Source organism: Geotrypetes seraphini, chromosome 10 (genome assembly GCF_902459505.1).
Source record: "Geotrypetes seraphini chromosome 10, aGeoSer1.1, whole genome shotgun sequence".
Taxonomy (NCBI): Eukaryota; Metazoa; Chordata; class Amphibia; order Gymnophiona; family Dermophiidae; genus Geotrypetes; species Geotrypetes seraphini.
This window is the reverse complement of record NC_047093.1, coordinates 139784140-139801511: the sequence shown is the minus strand read 5'-3', so window position 1 is coordinate 139801511 and position 17372 is coordinate 139784140. Positions and strand designations below refer to the sequence as shown.

The 17372-nt window shown below is 45.7% G+C and overlaps 1 protein-coding gene across 4 annotated transcripts; it reads right to left on the bottom strand.

Annotated features, from left to right (window-relative positions):
- Positions 1-761: 761 nt before the first annotated feature.
- On the bottom strand, positions 762-15693 carry LOC117367371 (myocardin-like). Of its 4 annotated transcripts, none has more exons than XM_033959819.1 (13): positions 15044-15692; positions 11378-11443; positions 10580-10638; positions 10194-10269; positions 9931-10077; positions 8127-8290; positions 7711-7836; positions 5310-5566; positions 4591-4747; positions 3740-4345; positions 3340-3471; positions 2480-2534; positions 762-1957 (listed from the first exon to the last, which is right to left on the bottom strand). In XM_033959819.1, the coding sequence occupies exons 1-13, from the start codon at positions 15096-15098 to the stop codon at positions 1470-1472; spliced, it is 2388 nt and encodes a 795-aa protein (XP_033815710.1). In that variant the 5' UTR covers positions 15099-15692; the 3' UTR covers positions 762-1469. The 4 variants fall into 4 exon arrangements, with proteins under 4 accessions (XP_033815710.1, XP_033815711.1, XP_033815712.1 ...); XM_033959820.1 differs by lacking the exon at positions 15044-15692 and adding an exon at positions 14241-14295; XM_033959821.1 differs by having other exon boundaries at positions 1483-1957; positions 2490-2534; positions 15044-15693.
- Between the last annotated feature and the right edge of the window lie 1679 nt (positions 15694-17372).

Genomic DNA, 17372 nt, shown 5'->3' with positions numbered 1-17372 from the left:
TCCCTGTTGCCATGACAACTCAGTACTACTAAAGGGCCTTGAGGTGGGTGGGGGGATGCATCTGGGAGACTCAATGGGTTCTTGCCCTTTCCTCATGACTCCAGAAAAAGGAGGATGAATTGAGACATCTGGGTTTTACTTCCTTTGCTTTCAATGGAAGTAAAATCCAAATGTCTCAATCTGTCCTCCTTTTCAGGAACCATATGGTAACCTTATCATGGCTGCCCCTATTGAGGTGAGATATGGAGGGGGAGAGGTAGATGCAGCAAGGGAGCATAGTGAGGGTTGGGGGGGTTGATCTCAGAGCAAGGAGAATATGGTAGAGCAGGTTTGTGGAGGGTCACTGCCCTCTTGGGACCACTAAGTTTCAAATTCTTTGAAATACTCGCCTTTCTCTTCTCTTACCTTCTTACCCCTCCCCCTTCCTCCAAGCATGCTGGGAAATATAGTTCGGCAGTGCTTGCCACCTGACTCTTTGTCTTCGTGGGGGGGTTTTCTCCCGTTGGATTTGTTTTGTGATCTATGTCATACGGAACTGGCTAATCTGTGTTTGCTTTTACCCCACTGCATGCTGGGACTTAAAGTCATTATGATATGGAGCCAGGTAGCAACCTTGAGCCCTTGTCCACACGGGTGGGACAGCACGTCTTCTGGTCCTACAACATTGGAGGAGGAGGGCTCACCATTCTGGAACTGACACAAGCCATTCCTCAACAGTAGGGTTGTCACCCCATCCAAGTCAATCGAAAGAGACTAGTCCAGGTCTAGTTTTAAACTAAACTAAACTAAAACTTAGTTTTATACACCGGGTCATCAACCAATTTGGAGCTCGACTCGGTTAACATATGTATGGACATGTAGCCTGGATTTTCCCTACAAAAACCAGGAACTTAATCTCCCTAGATGCCACAGGAAATAAACACTATGACTAGTTAAGCTTTGTTTCGTTGAACAGAAGGAGGTAGCTACCATATTCCATAGCCCAAGGTAACCTGTGAATAGAGCATGAAGCCAGGCTCCAGAAGTTAGAAATTCATATCCTCCCATGTTGTCACCATTCTGGGTTGGTGTTTCCAAAGCCGTGGGACCAGGGATTGAATTCCGTGCAAATTTTGTTTCAATAAACAGTTAATCATCCTTCAGTCCCTAGCTGCCATGATTTATCTCCATCCCTACTGGCTAAACCCTTGCCCCCATGCACCACCATCACCACCACCACCTCTTCTTCTTCCAGTGAGAATTTCAAAAATAATTTGTCCCATGCAAGATAGTGATGGCTTATGTGACAACCTGGTCTTCTCTTGTTTTTGTCCTTGGTTCTCTTGGCCTCCTTAGGAGACCCAGAAGAAAAAGCAAATATATTTAAATAAATTAAAAATTTCAAGAAAGATTCTCTTTCTTAAATGTTCCTTGGAAGAGGGAGAGAGAGGGCTCAGGTTCGTTGGTTCCTCCTCTTGTCCGTCCTATTTCTAACAACTGCTCCACTGGTCAATAATTCTGTTCACATTGAAATCCAGAGAGTCAATGAAGTCGGTGGAGAAGATGCTGGTTCCAACCGGACTACTAGGCCCAAAGCCTGAGGTCAAACCTGAGGTCAAGGCTTCCAGCCAATCAACAGGGTCAAAGGTCACCCTGGAGGAAGAGGAGGAGCCTCGTCGACTCTGGGGGCGATCTGGGGACAGTGGCAGCTCGAGGTGGTCGAGGGGGAAGACGGTTGAGAAGCCATCCTGGGCAGCTGAGAGCAAGTCATAGGATCCACAGGTGGGGAAGTCCAAGATCGTGGCTGGTGGCGGTGGTGGCAGCGGAGGAAGAGAAGGCGGTGGGAGATTAGCGCTGCTGTTGTGTCGGGCTCGCTTTGGGGGACTTGCCTGCTGGGAGCAGGGGGAAGGTGCCCGGTGAGGTTTTGTCTCCACTGGCAGGGGTTCAGCCACAATGGTATCTGTGGGTTCCAGCGCTTCTGAAATGAGAAGGGAAAGGAATGACTGTAGTTTCTATCCTTTGATATACAGTAGGGTATCAGCGCCTTCCAAAGCAACAACAGTGTATACCAAGAAAAAGGATAGGGTCATACAATGGTTGACATTTCAACAGCATATGAGACAGCTATCTTATATGTCTAGATAACAGTGAAATAATACTTTTGCATTTCAAAGAATACACAGGGGTTAACGTGCACAAAGCAGCAATTAAACTCTAAACACCTTATTGGACAGGCCAGATGGGTCATGTCAGTCTTTATCGGCTGTCATGACCCAGGATCATCTGGCAACCTTGTCACATTTGCAGCCACTTCTCTGGTGTAGACCAAGCCAAGCACGTGCGGTTAGATTATGAAGAGAGGTTAACGAAGCATAGAAATAATTCGGATTCTGATGTTACGAGTTACGGATATAACGAAAAAGGGCGGAACAGGGCAAGGGGACAACGAGATATAGGGAGTAAGTAGAAGGGTGGAAGGGCAGTTAGAGAGGGGCCTCACCTATACATACAAGGGGTTCTTCGAGAATATCCTCAATGGACTGACTCGGAACCAGCTGTGAAAACAACAGAGAGAGTTGGAGTGGAGAAGTTACCTACTATCACAAAAGATGCAAAATGATATTTCCAAGTGACATGATGTCAAGTCGTCATTTGCAAGTATGATTTTGTATCCTTTGTGGCAATTCACTACCAGACCCCTGACGCAGGCATTTCTGGACGCTGAAACACACCAGTGTCGGGTGTACTGAATAAAGGCCTTTTGACTAGGGATACCATACGGCTCCAGCAAAAGGAGGATGGATTGAGACATCCGGGTTTTACTTCCATTGAAAGCAATGGAAGTAAAACCTGGATGTCTCAATCCATCCTCCTTTATCTGGAGCCATATGATAACCCTACTTTAGACCATCCCAGGCTTGACGGCACTTGTTTCTCCTTTGTTTTGTTTCCTTTTGCTGTGTGCTCGGTCCCTTTCCTGCTTTGCTGGGAGGGGTGTTGTATCATCAATATGTAGAACAGAAAAGGAGTGCCTATGATGCACATCAAGGGCACACAGTACAGTGGGAGCCTACTGGCTTGCCTATCATTTAGGTGGGTGTACTTCACCAGCCTTAGAGCTGCCGTAAGTGTGAATGCCAAAATTCAGAAGCTGCCCATGTAACGTACAATATTCTGTAATCTATATGCATTGGTTGGAGCCCTGCTCATCCCTGTCCATATGCCCCTGTATTTACACTCTGTGTAAGATGCAGTATCACATTTGCACAACATGTTATAGGATAGCACTTAGCTGAAATATGGACATTTATATACATTCTTGGCTCCTCTGACCTTCTTTGAGTCCCCTTCTGTCCTCACCTGTGCCTTCTGTATTGCTTCCTGCAGCTCCTCTTCCAGGGACCGGATCCCTGAACTACTGGGACTGGCTGTGATCTGCTGGGGAAGCTCAAAGTCTGGTCTTGTAAACTCACAGGATGGAGGAGAGAAGACCTGGAAAGAGGACAATAATAAGCACATGGCACCATCAGAGTGTGTGACCCTTTCCTGCCCCTTTCTTAAGAGACAGACAGAATATTTGTCCTTTTCTATGATCTATGGAGACAAATATAGATAGGAGTTAGCTAGAGAAAATAAACTATATCTCCTTCTCTCCCTCTATCTGCATAAGAAACCCTCCTCTCCTGTCATTTTTTACTGGTACACCCATTGCTTCTCTCTCCACCCATGGAAAACCATCTGGCCCAGGTGTCTGGCTTACCACAAAATTATCAGCAGAGTGTTCGCCACTTGTCCCAGGCTCTTCCTCTGCCTTGTCTTGGAGAGGATATAAGAACTGGGACTTTGTAGCTGTAGGGGAGGAGGAAGAGGGGTTGTCCAGCTCCATACTGAATGCCGTCCCTGGAGCTAGCTTTTCCTCTGCCCGATGCCGATTCTTCAGTCGCTGGTGCATCTCGAGCTCCACCCTTAGGTCTTCTGCCTGCTTTTGTTCCTGCTTTAGCTTCCAGGTCAGGCTGTCAATGACTTTCTGTTTCTCCTGCAGCACCTGGTCCTCTTCAAAGGCCATCAGCGCCACTCCCTCCACCACTCTGGGTGCCCCAGTATTCTCTGGCATGGCTAGCTCCCCGGTGGCTGGGGAAGGTACTGTCTGAAAGGTACAGGATGTAGGCGAAGAGCTGTCCGGTGCTAAAGGACCTGAAAGAGTGGGCAGCTCCAGCACAGGAGTGATCAGGCTAGAGCTGGAGATGGGTACTGGAGGGGGCTTGGTGCAGGGGATCTGATACGGCTTCAGCCTTTCCAGCAGGGCAGGCTTGGTGCCTGAAACGGGGAGCCCTCGCTTTCGCAGTTGCTGACGGAGCTCAGATACCTGTCAGGCAACAAGAGGAACATTTAGAATGGCAAAGGAGGGTAGTGAAATAGTCTGAGACCTGGACCCCCCCTTGAAAGAGCCACGCCAGGGTTAGCAAGCTGTCAAAGGGTGGAAGTAGATTCAATTTGAAAGACTCCCATGGAGGCATGTAAGCCAAATCTCCTTATCCTCCTCCAAGAGCAAAGTTACTCTTAGCTGCTGATAAGGCATGGCCACCAGGACGGCGCTCTGTACACACTCACTGTAAGGTCTTCCAGTTTTGCAGGCAGCAGCTCGGGTTTGGATGGGAGTGGCGAGCTTGGTTTGGTGGTCGTTGTGACAGCAGAAGGTGAAAGGTTGATAGCGGAGGAACCAACGGTAGCAGATCCCACAAAACTGATCATTTGCTCAGCTGAGAGGCTAAAATGTTTGAGAAACAGAGAGGAGGGGTGTTACTGGTGAACAGTTGAGGGGTTCAGACAGTGGCACAAGCCCCCGTAATATTTACTGCCTCAACTTGAACAATGGTGAGTAAATTTTCTGTTACCTGGAACTTGGTAAAGATACGAACATAAGAGCTGCCGTACTGGGACAGACTGAAGGTCCATCAAGCCCAGTATCCTGTTTCTAACAGTGGCCAATCCAGGTCCCAAACACCAGGCAGAAACCCATAGAGAAGCAACATTCCAGAGCTGAGATTGAAATGTCATAAAGCCTCATTCTACCAATGTCTCATTGGTGATGTCACAAAGGCTTGATTGCCCTATACTTGTGCCCATTTACCAGATGCTTTTGCCTATTACATGATGATGGGTAGGCTTCACAGCATGGAAGGACCTTTCTAACTTGGTGGTGATGGAATTTCACAGGGTATGGATGGGGGGTCTCTGTTCCCTAATAGGGAAGTACGTATATCAAGGCATGAGTTTCTTATAACCTGGTGTTGAGGGGGTGTAAGGGAAGGGGGGAGGTTATTTGTTACCTGGTAGTGAGGGGGTGTACTGTTTGCACACAGTATGTTTGCTGTTGCTGCTGTTGATTTAGTATCTGAAGCTGAAGGAAGATTTGCTGCTGTTGAAGCAGGCGGGAGTAGGCCGCATCCATGGCCACGGGGGACTTCTCTGCTTTCTGGTCTGGGGGAACATACTGGTGATACTTGAGTTTCTTCACCTTGGGTTTTATATCCTTGGACTTCTTCTGCCGGGGGGGCTTTCCCGCTTCCGAAGCTTTGGCCGAGACCTGAAAAGAATGATGAAGCCTAAATTTTAACGAAGTCAATTGAGGTGTCACATAAATGTCAAACAAACCACCCCACAAGAAAGACAAAACTTTATAGAACGTATCACAAACTGAAAAAAACCCAAAGCAAAACTATAAACAACTCAAAATTGTTTGGAGTTCAACTTTATATCTCTAACAGTGCTCTCGGGCAAAAAAAAAAAAAGGCTTTCGAGGACAAAAGATACAGTTACAAAAGATTCCTTGAATATTTACTATAAGTTGTAAATGAGTGAGTGTCCCATATGTGGTTAGATCAAGAAATCTAAGATTAGTCAATTTTCCAATGACTCACTATCTCCTGAGATACTATTGAGAAAGTATCTCAAGGAGATATTAGGGGTCACTAATTCTGACACCATGATGTTCTCTAACTTCTTTTATATACCTCAAAAGAAAAAATTTCCAGTAGAAGGGGATCAATTAGATCAATTAAGTACTGTAGATGTAGAATGAACAAAATTTCTTGAAGATTCTCAAGATTTGATCCAAACCCGGTCTACTTTGTTAATTACCTGTATAAATGAGCTAGATAAAACTTTAATGTTGAAGTTGTATTTCCAGAATAGAGAGGCAAAATTTTGTGGTGAAAAGGTTCTAATGTTTCCCGATGTGGCAAGGGCTACTCAATATAGGAGAAAAGCCTTTTTGGCTTTACGTCCTAAAGTTCTTGAAATGGGCGCAACGTTTTTTTCTTAAGTTTCCCTGTAAATGTATCCTGCATGTTCAAGACAAAGATTATGTGTTTTGGGAACCTTCCCAATTAGAACTTTTTCTTAAAGGAAAGAAACAAGATTAATTATTATTAGCTTTTCTCAGTGGGGGGTTTATAAAAATATATCGCCCTAAGAGGTAAATAGGTTTTTTTGAAGAAGGGGTAAATGTGTTCTCTTTTCCTCCCTTTATACCTATTTTTTGTTTTCCTGTTACATAGTTAATTTGAATTATGAGATGGCTTCCTTCATTTGTGGGCTAGATGGATATTTCCCTTAAGGGGTAAAATTGGTTCTTTTTTGGACAATGTATAATTTTTCTGAAATCCATATCTTATTATGTTTATCTAAATGGATGTAATAATGTTGAAAATGCTTAATTAAAAATAAAAGAACAGAATATCTCTCCTCTTGAAAAATCATTTCTGATGTTGTGTGGAGTGAAACCATCGATTACCTGCATGGAATCCCCCTATTATGAGGTGAAAAAGTGCTTATCACCCAGTTTCAGGTAGCAAAATCACCACCTACATGGTATTTCCTGAGTTTTGACCATGGCCATCTTGCACTGAGGCCCTTCTACGCACTTTTATGCTGTAGAGCAGCATTCAAAAAAAACATAAGAAATACCTGTCCATTAGTTATTCGCATTAGAAATACATGATTAGATTAACTTGTCTCTTTGATATTTCTGGGTTGTAGACTGTAAATTCCACCTGGTATTGTCCTAGGTTCCAAATGCTGAAGTTGCCGTCCACGCACGCTCTAGCCTATCCAACCATCCCTTTGCAGGATATCTACCATAAAGTCTGGCCAGTAACGTCCTCATGTTCCAAGTTAGTAGAGTTCCCATTGATGCCTTTCCCAGCCCGTCCTACAGCGAATCACCACATATGGGTCACAAACCGTACTAGTCTGTCCAATACCGGCCTTAGTTCTTTATACCATTTGTTTTCTAATTAGAGGTCCTCTGTGTTTATCCCATGCTTTTTTGAATTCCATCGCCATTTTTCTCTCCACCACCACCCTCGGGAGGGCATTCCAGACATCCACCACCCTCTCCGTGAAAAAGAACTTCCTAACATTGCTCCTACGTGTTCCTCCCTGCAACCTCAATTCATGCCCTCTAGTTTTACCATTTTCCCTTCTCTTAGACTTAGTTTTAGTGACGGAAATCAGGATGCACTAGAGATGAGGTTTCTTCTGGAGCTAAAAGTCTCGTAGACGCAGACACAGAGGGCTGAATGTCATAGCGGCAGACGCAGACAGAAACTTGGCTACGCTCCATCCAATTGCCAGCTGGTGGCTACAGCTCACATGACTTTCAGCAGGAAAGACCTACCCCAGTCCTTCCAGAGCCACTCTAACCCACCCTACCTGTGTCCAACCTACCTTAGGAAGTGTCAACCCTGCCTGAGCTGAAAGGCTGCACATCGGTCCACTGGTTGCCATGGAGCTAGCCCCAGTGACGGACACTGCCATCGACCTGCTCACCTCGGGATCCTGGGTCAAGTCCAGCTGCATGAGGCCATGAAAGAGAGAGAAATGATGACAATATGGTCCATTATCTTTTTCACTCTGTGCACATAAGAAGAGCCACAGCCAGGGCCTAAAGAGAGGACCAGTTGACCAGAAATTGGTATCTCCCTCTCGTATTCCTTTAAAATATCTACAGAAGGAAACTGTGACTTAGCAGACGAGTACAAACACATGCACAGGACCTCAGACATCATATAAGATTGAGTAAGGGGTGTTCTCTGTTGAAAAGGAAAAAAAAAAAAAAAAGAGCAGGTGAGACAGAGACAAACCTGTAGGCCAGAGCTGGAGGAAATGAGGGATCGGTGCCCCAAGGGACCTGGAGAGGGTGGAAATCCCCTATCTGGGGAGGCCGAAGAGCAGGAGGAGGATGAGCTGCTACCGTCGTCGTCAAATGAGAAGGCATCGGAGGAGGAAGACGGGAGACGGATCTGCTCTGTTTCAAATGTAAAAAAATAAAATAAAATAAAATAAGGCATTTATAGACTATTCAGGTGTCAGATAGGTTCTTAAGACACAGGATCATGACCTGGGCAAGTGGGCAGACTGAGGTGGGCCATGGGGTCCTTCTCAGGGCATTCGAGCATTTTTTGAGCCTTCTGACAGGCATGGTGAGGATAAAATTTCACAAAATAGGTGATTTCTGTCTATTGCATCTAGCACCTGGTGTAGCCATTGAAGGGACACGTCTTGTAGTTTTCCATAGAATGTGTTTTGAAGCTGTAAGAAAACCAGGCCCTGTTTGTTTTTCCTTCTCTGTAATAATGCAAGGACATCTATGTTTGAAAAGATGTGTGTTCTTATGCTATGTTTAATCCAGACATTGTTTGCCTTCTCTTGCCGAAATATTATAAGGCTATTTTATTATGTAGTTTTCCTTAAGTTTGAAGTTGTAAATCCAGATTGTTTGCCTTCTCCTGCTGATATACTACAAGGCCATTGTATATTTGAGAGATGTGTTTTCTTATTCTGTTGTAAAGTGAATCTAATTGTTTTCTTAGCTGTATTTGTAAGAAAATTTAGATAAGATTCTGCTGGCCAAAGCACCTCTAGTCTTTGGTCTTAGATAAGTAAAGGATTTTGTTATTTCTTTTAAAGTTGCATGTGATCTGTTATGGTTTGTATTTATCATGTGATATGGTTTGCATTTACGTCATATGTTGACGACCCTTACCCATGTAAAATGATTTAAAAGGAGGTACAGAATATTCAATAAAGCGGACATGTTTGAGAGATAATAGGTGTCTGTTTTCTCTTAGATATTGTCCCCGGATGCATCTGCTTGTCAAATGACAGAGTGTGTACGGCCATAATCGGGCCTTATCAGCCATGATCATTTGACTTCTACAGACTAGGCCGGGAGCATTAGAGGAAAGCATCGATAAATTTAAAACAAACTTAAAAACCTTCATGTTTAAGGATGCATATAATTTGTAACTTCCCGTCCGACCAAAATCACTGACCTTTCCCAAATAAATGATAACTAAGGAAGAGCATCATTTCACTTCCTCATTGTGCTTCCCTCTTTCCTTCTTTCTTATAAATTATTCTAGTTCTACCCTTCTTCCCTTGTGTCTTGATTTGTCATGTATCTACCCTAGGTATTAATGGTATGTTACCGGTTTTATATTTTTAATGTAATGTACATCGCTTTGACAATTTTAAGGCGGTATATCAAATTTTAATGAGAAACTTGAATACCATGGCAGACACAACCCATTCATCCAAGCTGGTACCAGCCAACACGCGTGTGATCTCTCTCCCTGCCCCGCCTCCCGTGATGCCCTCTTGCAAACATGGCTGTCACCCTGGAGGAAATAGAACCTAAGAATACTACCGGGCTGGGCTCTGGGTTTCTAAGAAAAAGGACCATTTAAATTAAATGGTTAATCTATGGAGCATGAATGGTTAGGCAGACTGGATGGACCATTCGGGTCTTTATCTGCTGTCATTTTCCTATGTTCCTATGGTTTTTTTGCATGTGCACTGGGACTCTTGTAACCTGCAGAAGAGGCTACATTTCAGGGGCACGAGACCTGGTGGAAAAAATAAACTTGATCAAAAATGTACACTTGCCCTTCACTGCATCTTTGATGCCAGAGCCTAAGGGAAGAATGTTTTTCTTGACCAGTTCCAGCGGGCCTGGCCGGTGGAGGATCTTGACGCTAAGGTCTTCGGCCAGGCGCACTTTCTTCTCTTGCTTCGCGCACTCCACAGGGGGACCTGCAGAAAGTGAGATGGCCAACGGGTCATGGTCAACGCTGAACTATGTGGTCTGCCGCTGGGCATGCATGAGGTGCAGGGATAGAAACGCTCCTGAACAAGACTCTAGTGCTCACCTTCGGAAAAGTGCATCTGTGGAGGTCCCACTTTGTGGGATCCATTCTGTCCCTTGTACTTCAAGAAGTCTTTTGTCTGTAAGAAGGACAAAACCCAAAAGCCAATCATTTTGGAATTAAGGAAGAAATTCCAGTCTCTCCCAGCAGGAGGCGCTCTGTGAAACAGATAATATTGTTACTTGCTGAGCTAATGCCCTTCCAGTTTGGCAACCCACCACCCCACCAGAGACCCACAGGATGGGGGTGCAAGAAATGCACAATTTTACTGGGTTTCATCAGTATCATCATACAGTAGTAGCATAAACCACCAGATCCCCGATAATACAAAGGTTTCACATTCCCTTCCAACATTTCAGAGAAATACAAAGATGCAGCTGTCGCCCTACCTCACTCTGCCCTAAGCTGCCATTCTGCTCGGAAAAGGCCACTGGTGTTTTATTCAAAGCTGTGATTTTAAAAAAATATGGATTAGAATTTTAACAATTGTGAATTATTTATTATTTGTTAAGAATATCTTTTTGTATAATTTATATATATTTTTACTCTATTTCTTTAATAAAATGTTCGAACATAAATAAGGAGGGTAGGGAGGGGGTAGGGGATAGGGAAGGAGGGATGGGGAAGGTGGGGATGGGAAGGGGGAACTGTATAGAGGTATGAGGTGGGTAATATGGAAATATATTTTGGAGAAATAATAGAAATATGTATGAAATTAGTATTGTGAATATAATTGTATTGAACATTTTATTATATTATATTATTGTATACTTATTTGATTCCTTCAATAAAATGTTATAAATTAAAAGTAAAAAAAAATAGAAAACAGGAAAAATGAAGACTTGGATAATATTGAGTCAGCTACTAAAGTCTATAGGTGTAATTTTCCCACCCCACCTTACAATGCCAAGGGAGCGGAGGGCACCTATGGAGTCTACACCGTCAGTTAATTCTCAAAGAATGGGCAGAAAGTGAAGCATTCTGCAAAGCATACAGCAGGCCCCCCCCCCTTAATTATCTGCCAAGGGAGCAGTGTCGAGGGGTGGGATGAGTGAATGACGAAGCCCCCTGTGTATCCCAGGACAGGGACAATGCTGAAGAGGGTGGGGGACTGACAGCGCTGGGAATGAAGCCCCCTTATGAATCCCAGGTAAGGTACAGTGCTAGGGATTGAAGAGCTGCCTTACGTAGAATTAGATTCTTTTCATTTAGCTGCTCCTGGGAGCGTCGGTGTTGCATCCTCAGCTGAAGAACTGCAAGAAAAGAGGAGGCAAGGTCAGGACAGATCTTACATATCCCACCAAGAAACACTATCCAGAAATACCGGATGAGAGACCCTAACTCTCAGCCCAGAAATGAGGTAGAAATGCGGAAGAGAGCTATTTACCCTGCACTTTCCTGGACTCATCCCTGCTATTTTCAGTCCCTGCGCTCTCTGCATTTTGCTGTAGTATCCCTCTGGTATTTTCAGTCCCTGCGCTCTCTGCATATTGCTGTAGTATCCCTCTGGTATTTTCAGTTCCTGCACTCTCTCTGTTGGAGTTTCCTATGGTATTTTCAGTTCCTGCACTCTCTTTGCTGTAGTCTCCCTCTGGTATTTTCAGTCCCTGCGCTCTCTACATTTTGCTGTAGTCTCCATCTGGTATTTTCAGTTCCTGCGCTCTCTTTGTTGGAGTTTCCTCTGGTATTTTCAGTTCCTGCACTCTATTTGCTGTAGTCTCCCTCTGGTATTTTCAGTCCCTGCACTCTCTGCATTTTGTTGTAGTCTCCCTCTGGTATTTTCAGTTCCTGCGCTCTCTTTGTTGGAGTTTCCTCTGGTATTTTCAGTTCCTGCACTCTATTTGCTGTAGTCTCCCTCTGGTATTTTCAGTCCCTGCACTCTCTACATTTTGCTGTAGTCTCCCTCTGGTATTTTCAGTTCCTGCGCTCTCTTTGTTGGAGTTTCCTATGGTATTTTCAGTTCTTGCACTCTCTATGCTGTAGTACCCTCTTGTATTTTCAATCCCTGCGCTCTCTGCATTTTGCTGTAGTCTCCCTCTGGTATTTTCAGTCCCTGCGCTTTCTGCATTTTGCTGTAGTCTCCCTCTGGTATTTTCAGTCCCTGCGCTTTCTGCATTTTGCTGTAGTCTCCCTCTGGTATTTTCAGTCCCTGCGCTCTCTACATTTTGCTGTAGTCTCCATCTGGTATTTTCAGTTCCTGCGCTCTCTTTGTTGGAGTTTCTTCTGGTATTTTCAGTCCCTGTGCTCTCTGCATTTTGTTGGAGACTCCCTCTGGTATTTTCAGTTCCTGCGCTCTCTTTGTTGGCGTTTCCTCTGGTATTTTCAGTTCTTGAACTCTCTTTGCTGTAGTCTCCCTCTGGTATTTTCAGTCCCTGTGCTCTCTGCATTTTGTTGGCGTCTCCTCTAGTATTTCTGGCTCCTGCACTCTCTTTTTGCTGAAATCACTGGTAGAATTTAAGTGATCTGCACATTGCACTTTTCACAATTACACACAACAGCTAGCAGTGTGAGGTCATCCTGGCGTTGAGTGTTTGGGTTACGGACTCTATTTCGGGTTAGCCGCCTGCCTCACACACTTGTGTCTTGGCTACTGTTTGCAGCCAGCAGCTGAGGGCTTCAGAGTGACGCAAAGGCTATTTATTTCACAAGAAGGTAACCCATCCCCCTTCCCCCTGTCCCCGTCACACAAGCTGACAAACTAAATAATCCTTCCCCGATTCCGGACAGGTCAAGAAATGTCATTGGGATGAGATAAGCATTTCTACACTTCACAAGTGCATTGGGTGGAAGACTGAGGCAGAGACTGTCAACTGCCTAGGCGGGTCAGCTTTTAAAGAAGGGACCCAGAGAGGCACAAAGACTTCACATTCAAACCCCAAACCAGCGCTGTCCCTGTCCTGGGATCCACAGGGGGCTCCAGTCCCAGCACTACCAGTCTCTCAACCCTCTCCCTGTCCTGGAGATACACAGGGGGCTTCAGGCCCAGGTCCGTCAGTCTTTTATCTGCTCAGACTTGTCACTGACTTATTAAAAAATTTGTAATTATCTTCCATGGTCCACATTCAGTAGTGTCTGGATCTTTCTGGGGGTACACCTTGAAATCCTGGTTAATCTCAGTTCTGTGGGCGGGGAAGAGGCAGTCGAATGTCAGAAGGATATTAAACCCTTTGGATTAAGCTTTGAGTATTTCATCTGGAGCCCGGGCCCCCTTTCCAGGTGACGGGCCCTGTGCTAGGGGTTCAACCTGCACCTCGTCCCTTTTGCCATCACTTTAAACCATGACCTGACTGAGGGAATGTGGGCGCGCCCAGTTTTGCATTATGGAGTGTCATTAATTCATGCATTTCGCTGTTGGGGGATTAGAGTTGGGTTTGTGGGGCTGGAAGGGCCAGTGGAGGCGATACAGTGTGGTCACAGCTCAGCCTTTTGTAAGACATTTAAGCCCCCTTCCCCTTCTGGTACGCCATGATTGGGGGGAGGGGGGCTCTCAGCTTTTTTTTTTTCCCAGTCATAAATGATTGTTCAGAGATAGCAAGGCCTGGTTCATTGAAGATAGTCTCTTCTCATCCTAGGGTTACCATATGGCTCCAGAAAAAGGAGGATAGATTGACACATCCGGATTTTACTTCCATTGACAGCAATGGAAGTAAAACCCGGATGTCTCGATCCATCCTCCTTTTTCTGAAGCCATATGGTAACCCTTAGTTCAGTGTCTGGTTGCCCCATTTCATCTCTAGCAAGTCTCCCCACAGTGACAGCCCAAACACCCACTCCCATCCTGATCTTTGGAAAGTAAGAATTCAGAATGAAATCCTCAGATGAGGATGTCCCATTAAGATCTCATGGTGTACCCCCACAGGTGCAAAATGTATCTGCTTGAAGGTGGGTCGTTGAGTGGCGTGGGAAAAGGGGGTATTTAAAGTCTAGAAGAAAAGCTGTGTCCTCCCTGTCCCTTCCCAGCCCCCGCCACCGGTGGCCCCCTCCCCCCCAACCACACATAGGCCTGTGTCCCTGCTCAGGAAAACCCCATGCACAGGTCTCTATCTTAACTGTTTCCTTATCCGACTCTCATCAGGAAGTCATCAAGCAAGGGCCTCTCTCTCCTCACTCCTTCCCATGCGGCTCTCATCAGGAAACTGTCACACACACAATCTCTCTCACCTCAGCCTCTCTACCAGGCTCTCAGGGAACTGTCACACCCAGCCTCTCTCTCTCTCTCACACACGCCTTCCCATCTGGCTCTCATCAGGGACCTGCCACACACATACTCTCCTCGCTTCTTCCTATCCAACTCTCATCAGGAAGTCATCAAGCAAGGGCCTCTCTCTCCTCACTCCTTCCCATCTGGCTCTCATCAGGAAACTGTCACACACACAATCTCTTCCACCTCAGCCTTTCTACCAGGCTCTCAGGGAACTGTCACCCAGCCTCTCTCTCTCACGCCTTCCCATCTGGCTCTCATCAGGGACCTGTCACACACATACTCTCCTCGCTTCTTCCTATCTGGCTTTCATCAGGGGCTGTCACACACAGCCTCTCTCCCTTCTAGCACTCATCAGGGAATCATAGCCTCACATGCCCTCCCTTTCTCTCCCATCTCCTCAGTTTTGAACTTCACCCTAGCCCAGGGATAGGGATCTGGTCCTCGAGAGCCGTATTCCAGTCGGGTTTTCAGGATTTCCCCAATGAATATGCATGAGATCTATTTGCATGCACAGCTTTCAATGCATATTCATTGGGGAAATCCTGAAAACCCGACTGGAATACGGCTCTCGAGGACCGGAGTTCCCTATCCCTGCCCTAGCCCCTTTACTCCTCTGTCCCGCACAGGCACTGCCATGCTATGCACTCACCAGAGCGGAATTTACTGCGGATGAGCATTGAACGCTCCGAGGCCAGCAAAGTCATCTTTCCGGGCGCGCTGTATCTGATGATCCGGAGCAGGTGATAGAGGGGTGACCGATGTCCAGCTCCCTTTCCAGAGGAGCTGAGAGCAACACCCGGGAAATAAAATTTGCAATCAAAAAGTAAGCAAGAAAGCTAAGTCCAGTTCCTCGAGTTGGAAAAACACTTATGTGGTGCCCAACTTGCACTGTCCCGACCACGTGTGGGGCACAAGATAATGGAATGGATGGGCCAGTTCACAGGTGGCCTCCTTTTCTTCCAACTCTAGCAGCCTGGTTGAGGGGTGGTCGTGTTCCTGTTTGTGCTGAAAGTCATACAGTGGGGCAGGCAGGTCCTTCAGTCTCTTGCCCACTTGCTTGGCAGGCCTGCCACGGGGTGAAAGGGGAGTGGTGTGGGAAGAGAGATGCAGGAAGGGTCTGGGTACAAAGACAGAGGAGAGAGCCTTAGCGAGCGGAGACTCTGTGCTGGGGAAGGCTAGTGGTTGTGGGAGGGGGCAAAGGGGACAGTTTCCTTTAACCCCCTCCTCACTGAATTTGGGAAGGATGGCTCTTTCACGCCCCCAGTCTTTCTTTCCTCATTGATATCAGCCTAGAGTGTCCCCACCCCACCCCTTCGGTCCTATCCCTGCAATAACACCTGCTCTAACACTTAACGCTACTCCCCTCATTCCCTGGCAGGCAAGCATGCAGTGCTGGATCAGCAGCGTTCTCCTCCTCTCACCCCCACCGTACTCCGACACCAGATATCCTCCACTAGAACTGCCAGCTGACTAGAGTTGAATTTTCACTCTCTGTCAGCCATATAAGGCTGATCCAGGCCTGATTTTGGCCACACTGCATGCTGGGACTTGTAGTTCCAAATGTCTGAGCATTCTCCCCGGAGAGGAAAACATCAGAACTACAAGTCCCAGCATGCTATGTGGGAAAAATCAGGACTAGACAAAATTTGGCCACCAGACTGTGGCTTCAAATGAGGCCCTCTTTCGTCTTCTTTGGGCCAGGCTGGGTTTTTCTGTCCCAGGTTTTGTAGGTTTCCTGGCACGTACTAGAGCAGGAAGGAGGAAGGGTTGGACAGGAGGAACCCAGAACTAGCCTTGAGATGCTAACCAAATAGGCCAATAAGGGTGCCACCTCACCCTAGATACCAGCATCCAAGATACAGTTGAGGATATGAAGCGAGCTTTCAATATGATCTCCTGTTGGATGACTTTAAATGGATTGAAGATTAACTCTCGTAAAGCTAACATTTTATGGGTGACACAGAAGGCAGGATTAGGTTAGCAACAGCCAATGTTTCCTTACGATCGTGTATGAAGATTTTAGGAGTCTGTATTGATTCCTCTTTGGAAATGGAAGCTCACCTTAACAGAACCGTGAAGAAGTCATAAGAACATAAGAAATGGCGCTGCTGGGTCAGACTAGTGGTCCATCGAGCCCAGTAGTCCACTCACATGGCGGCCTTTTTGGTCAAAGACCAGCACCCTAACTGAGACTAGCCCTACCAGCGTATGTCCTTGTTCAGTAGGAACTTATCTAACTTTGTCTTGAATCCCTTTTGAAAGCCCTACAAGTACTAATGAACTCGGGCAGCTAGACTGAAAATTCTTCGACGCTTGAAGCCATCATCGTTATGACCTTCTGAACAGCCAGGTTGAATATTGCCGTACAATGAGAGATTAGAGAAACTGGACCTCTTCTCCCTTGAAAAAAGGAGATTGAGAGGGGACATGATCGAGACATTCAAGATAATGAAGGGAATAAACTCAGTAGATAAGGACAGGTTGTTCACCCTCTCCAAGGTGGGGAGAATGAGAGGGCACTCTCTAAAGTTAAAAGGGGATAGATTCCGTACAAACGTAAGGAAGTTCTTCTTCACCCAGAGAGTGGTGGAGAACTGGAATGCTCTTCCAGAGTCTGTTATAGGAGAAAACACCGTCCAGGGATTCAAGACAAGGCTAGACAAGTTTCTGCTGAACCGGAATGTACGCAGGTGAGGCTGGTCTCGGTTAGGGCACTGGTCTTTACTGTTCAAAATATTTTTATTGATTTCATAGATATAAAATAGAAAATATACAACAAAGGCTTCCGAGGAAGCCTAACAAGAAAAACCAAATGACAGCTCCCTTCAGTACATCATATCACAATAAGAAATATTATCGATACTCAAAGATAGAAGCAACAAATAATAATGAGAAAACTAACACAGTCTTCTGGTTATAGTACATTGCAAGATAAATACATAAATAGGATGGCAGGACCATGAATTATGTATTGTATC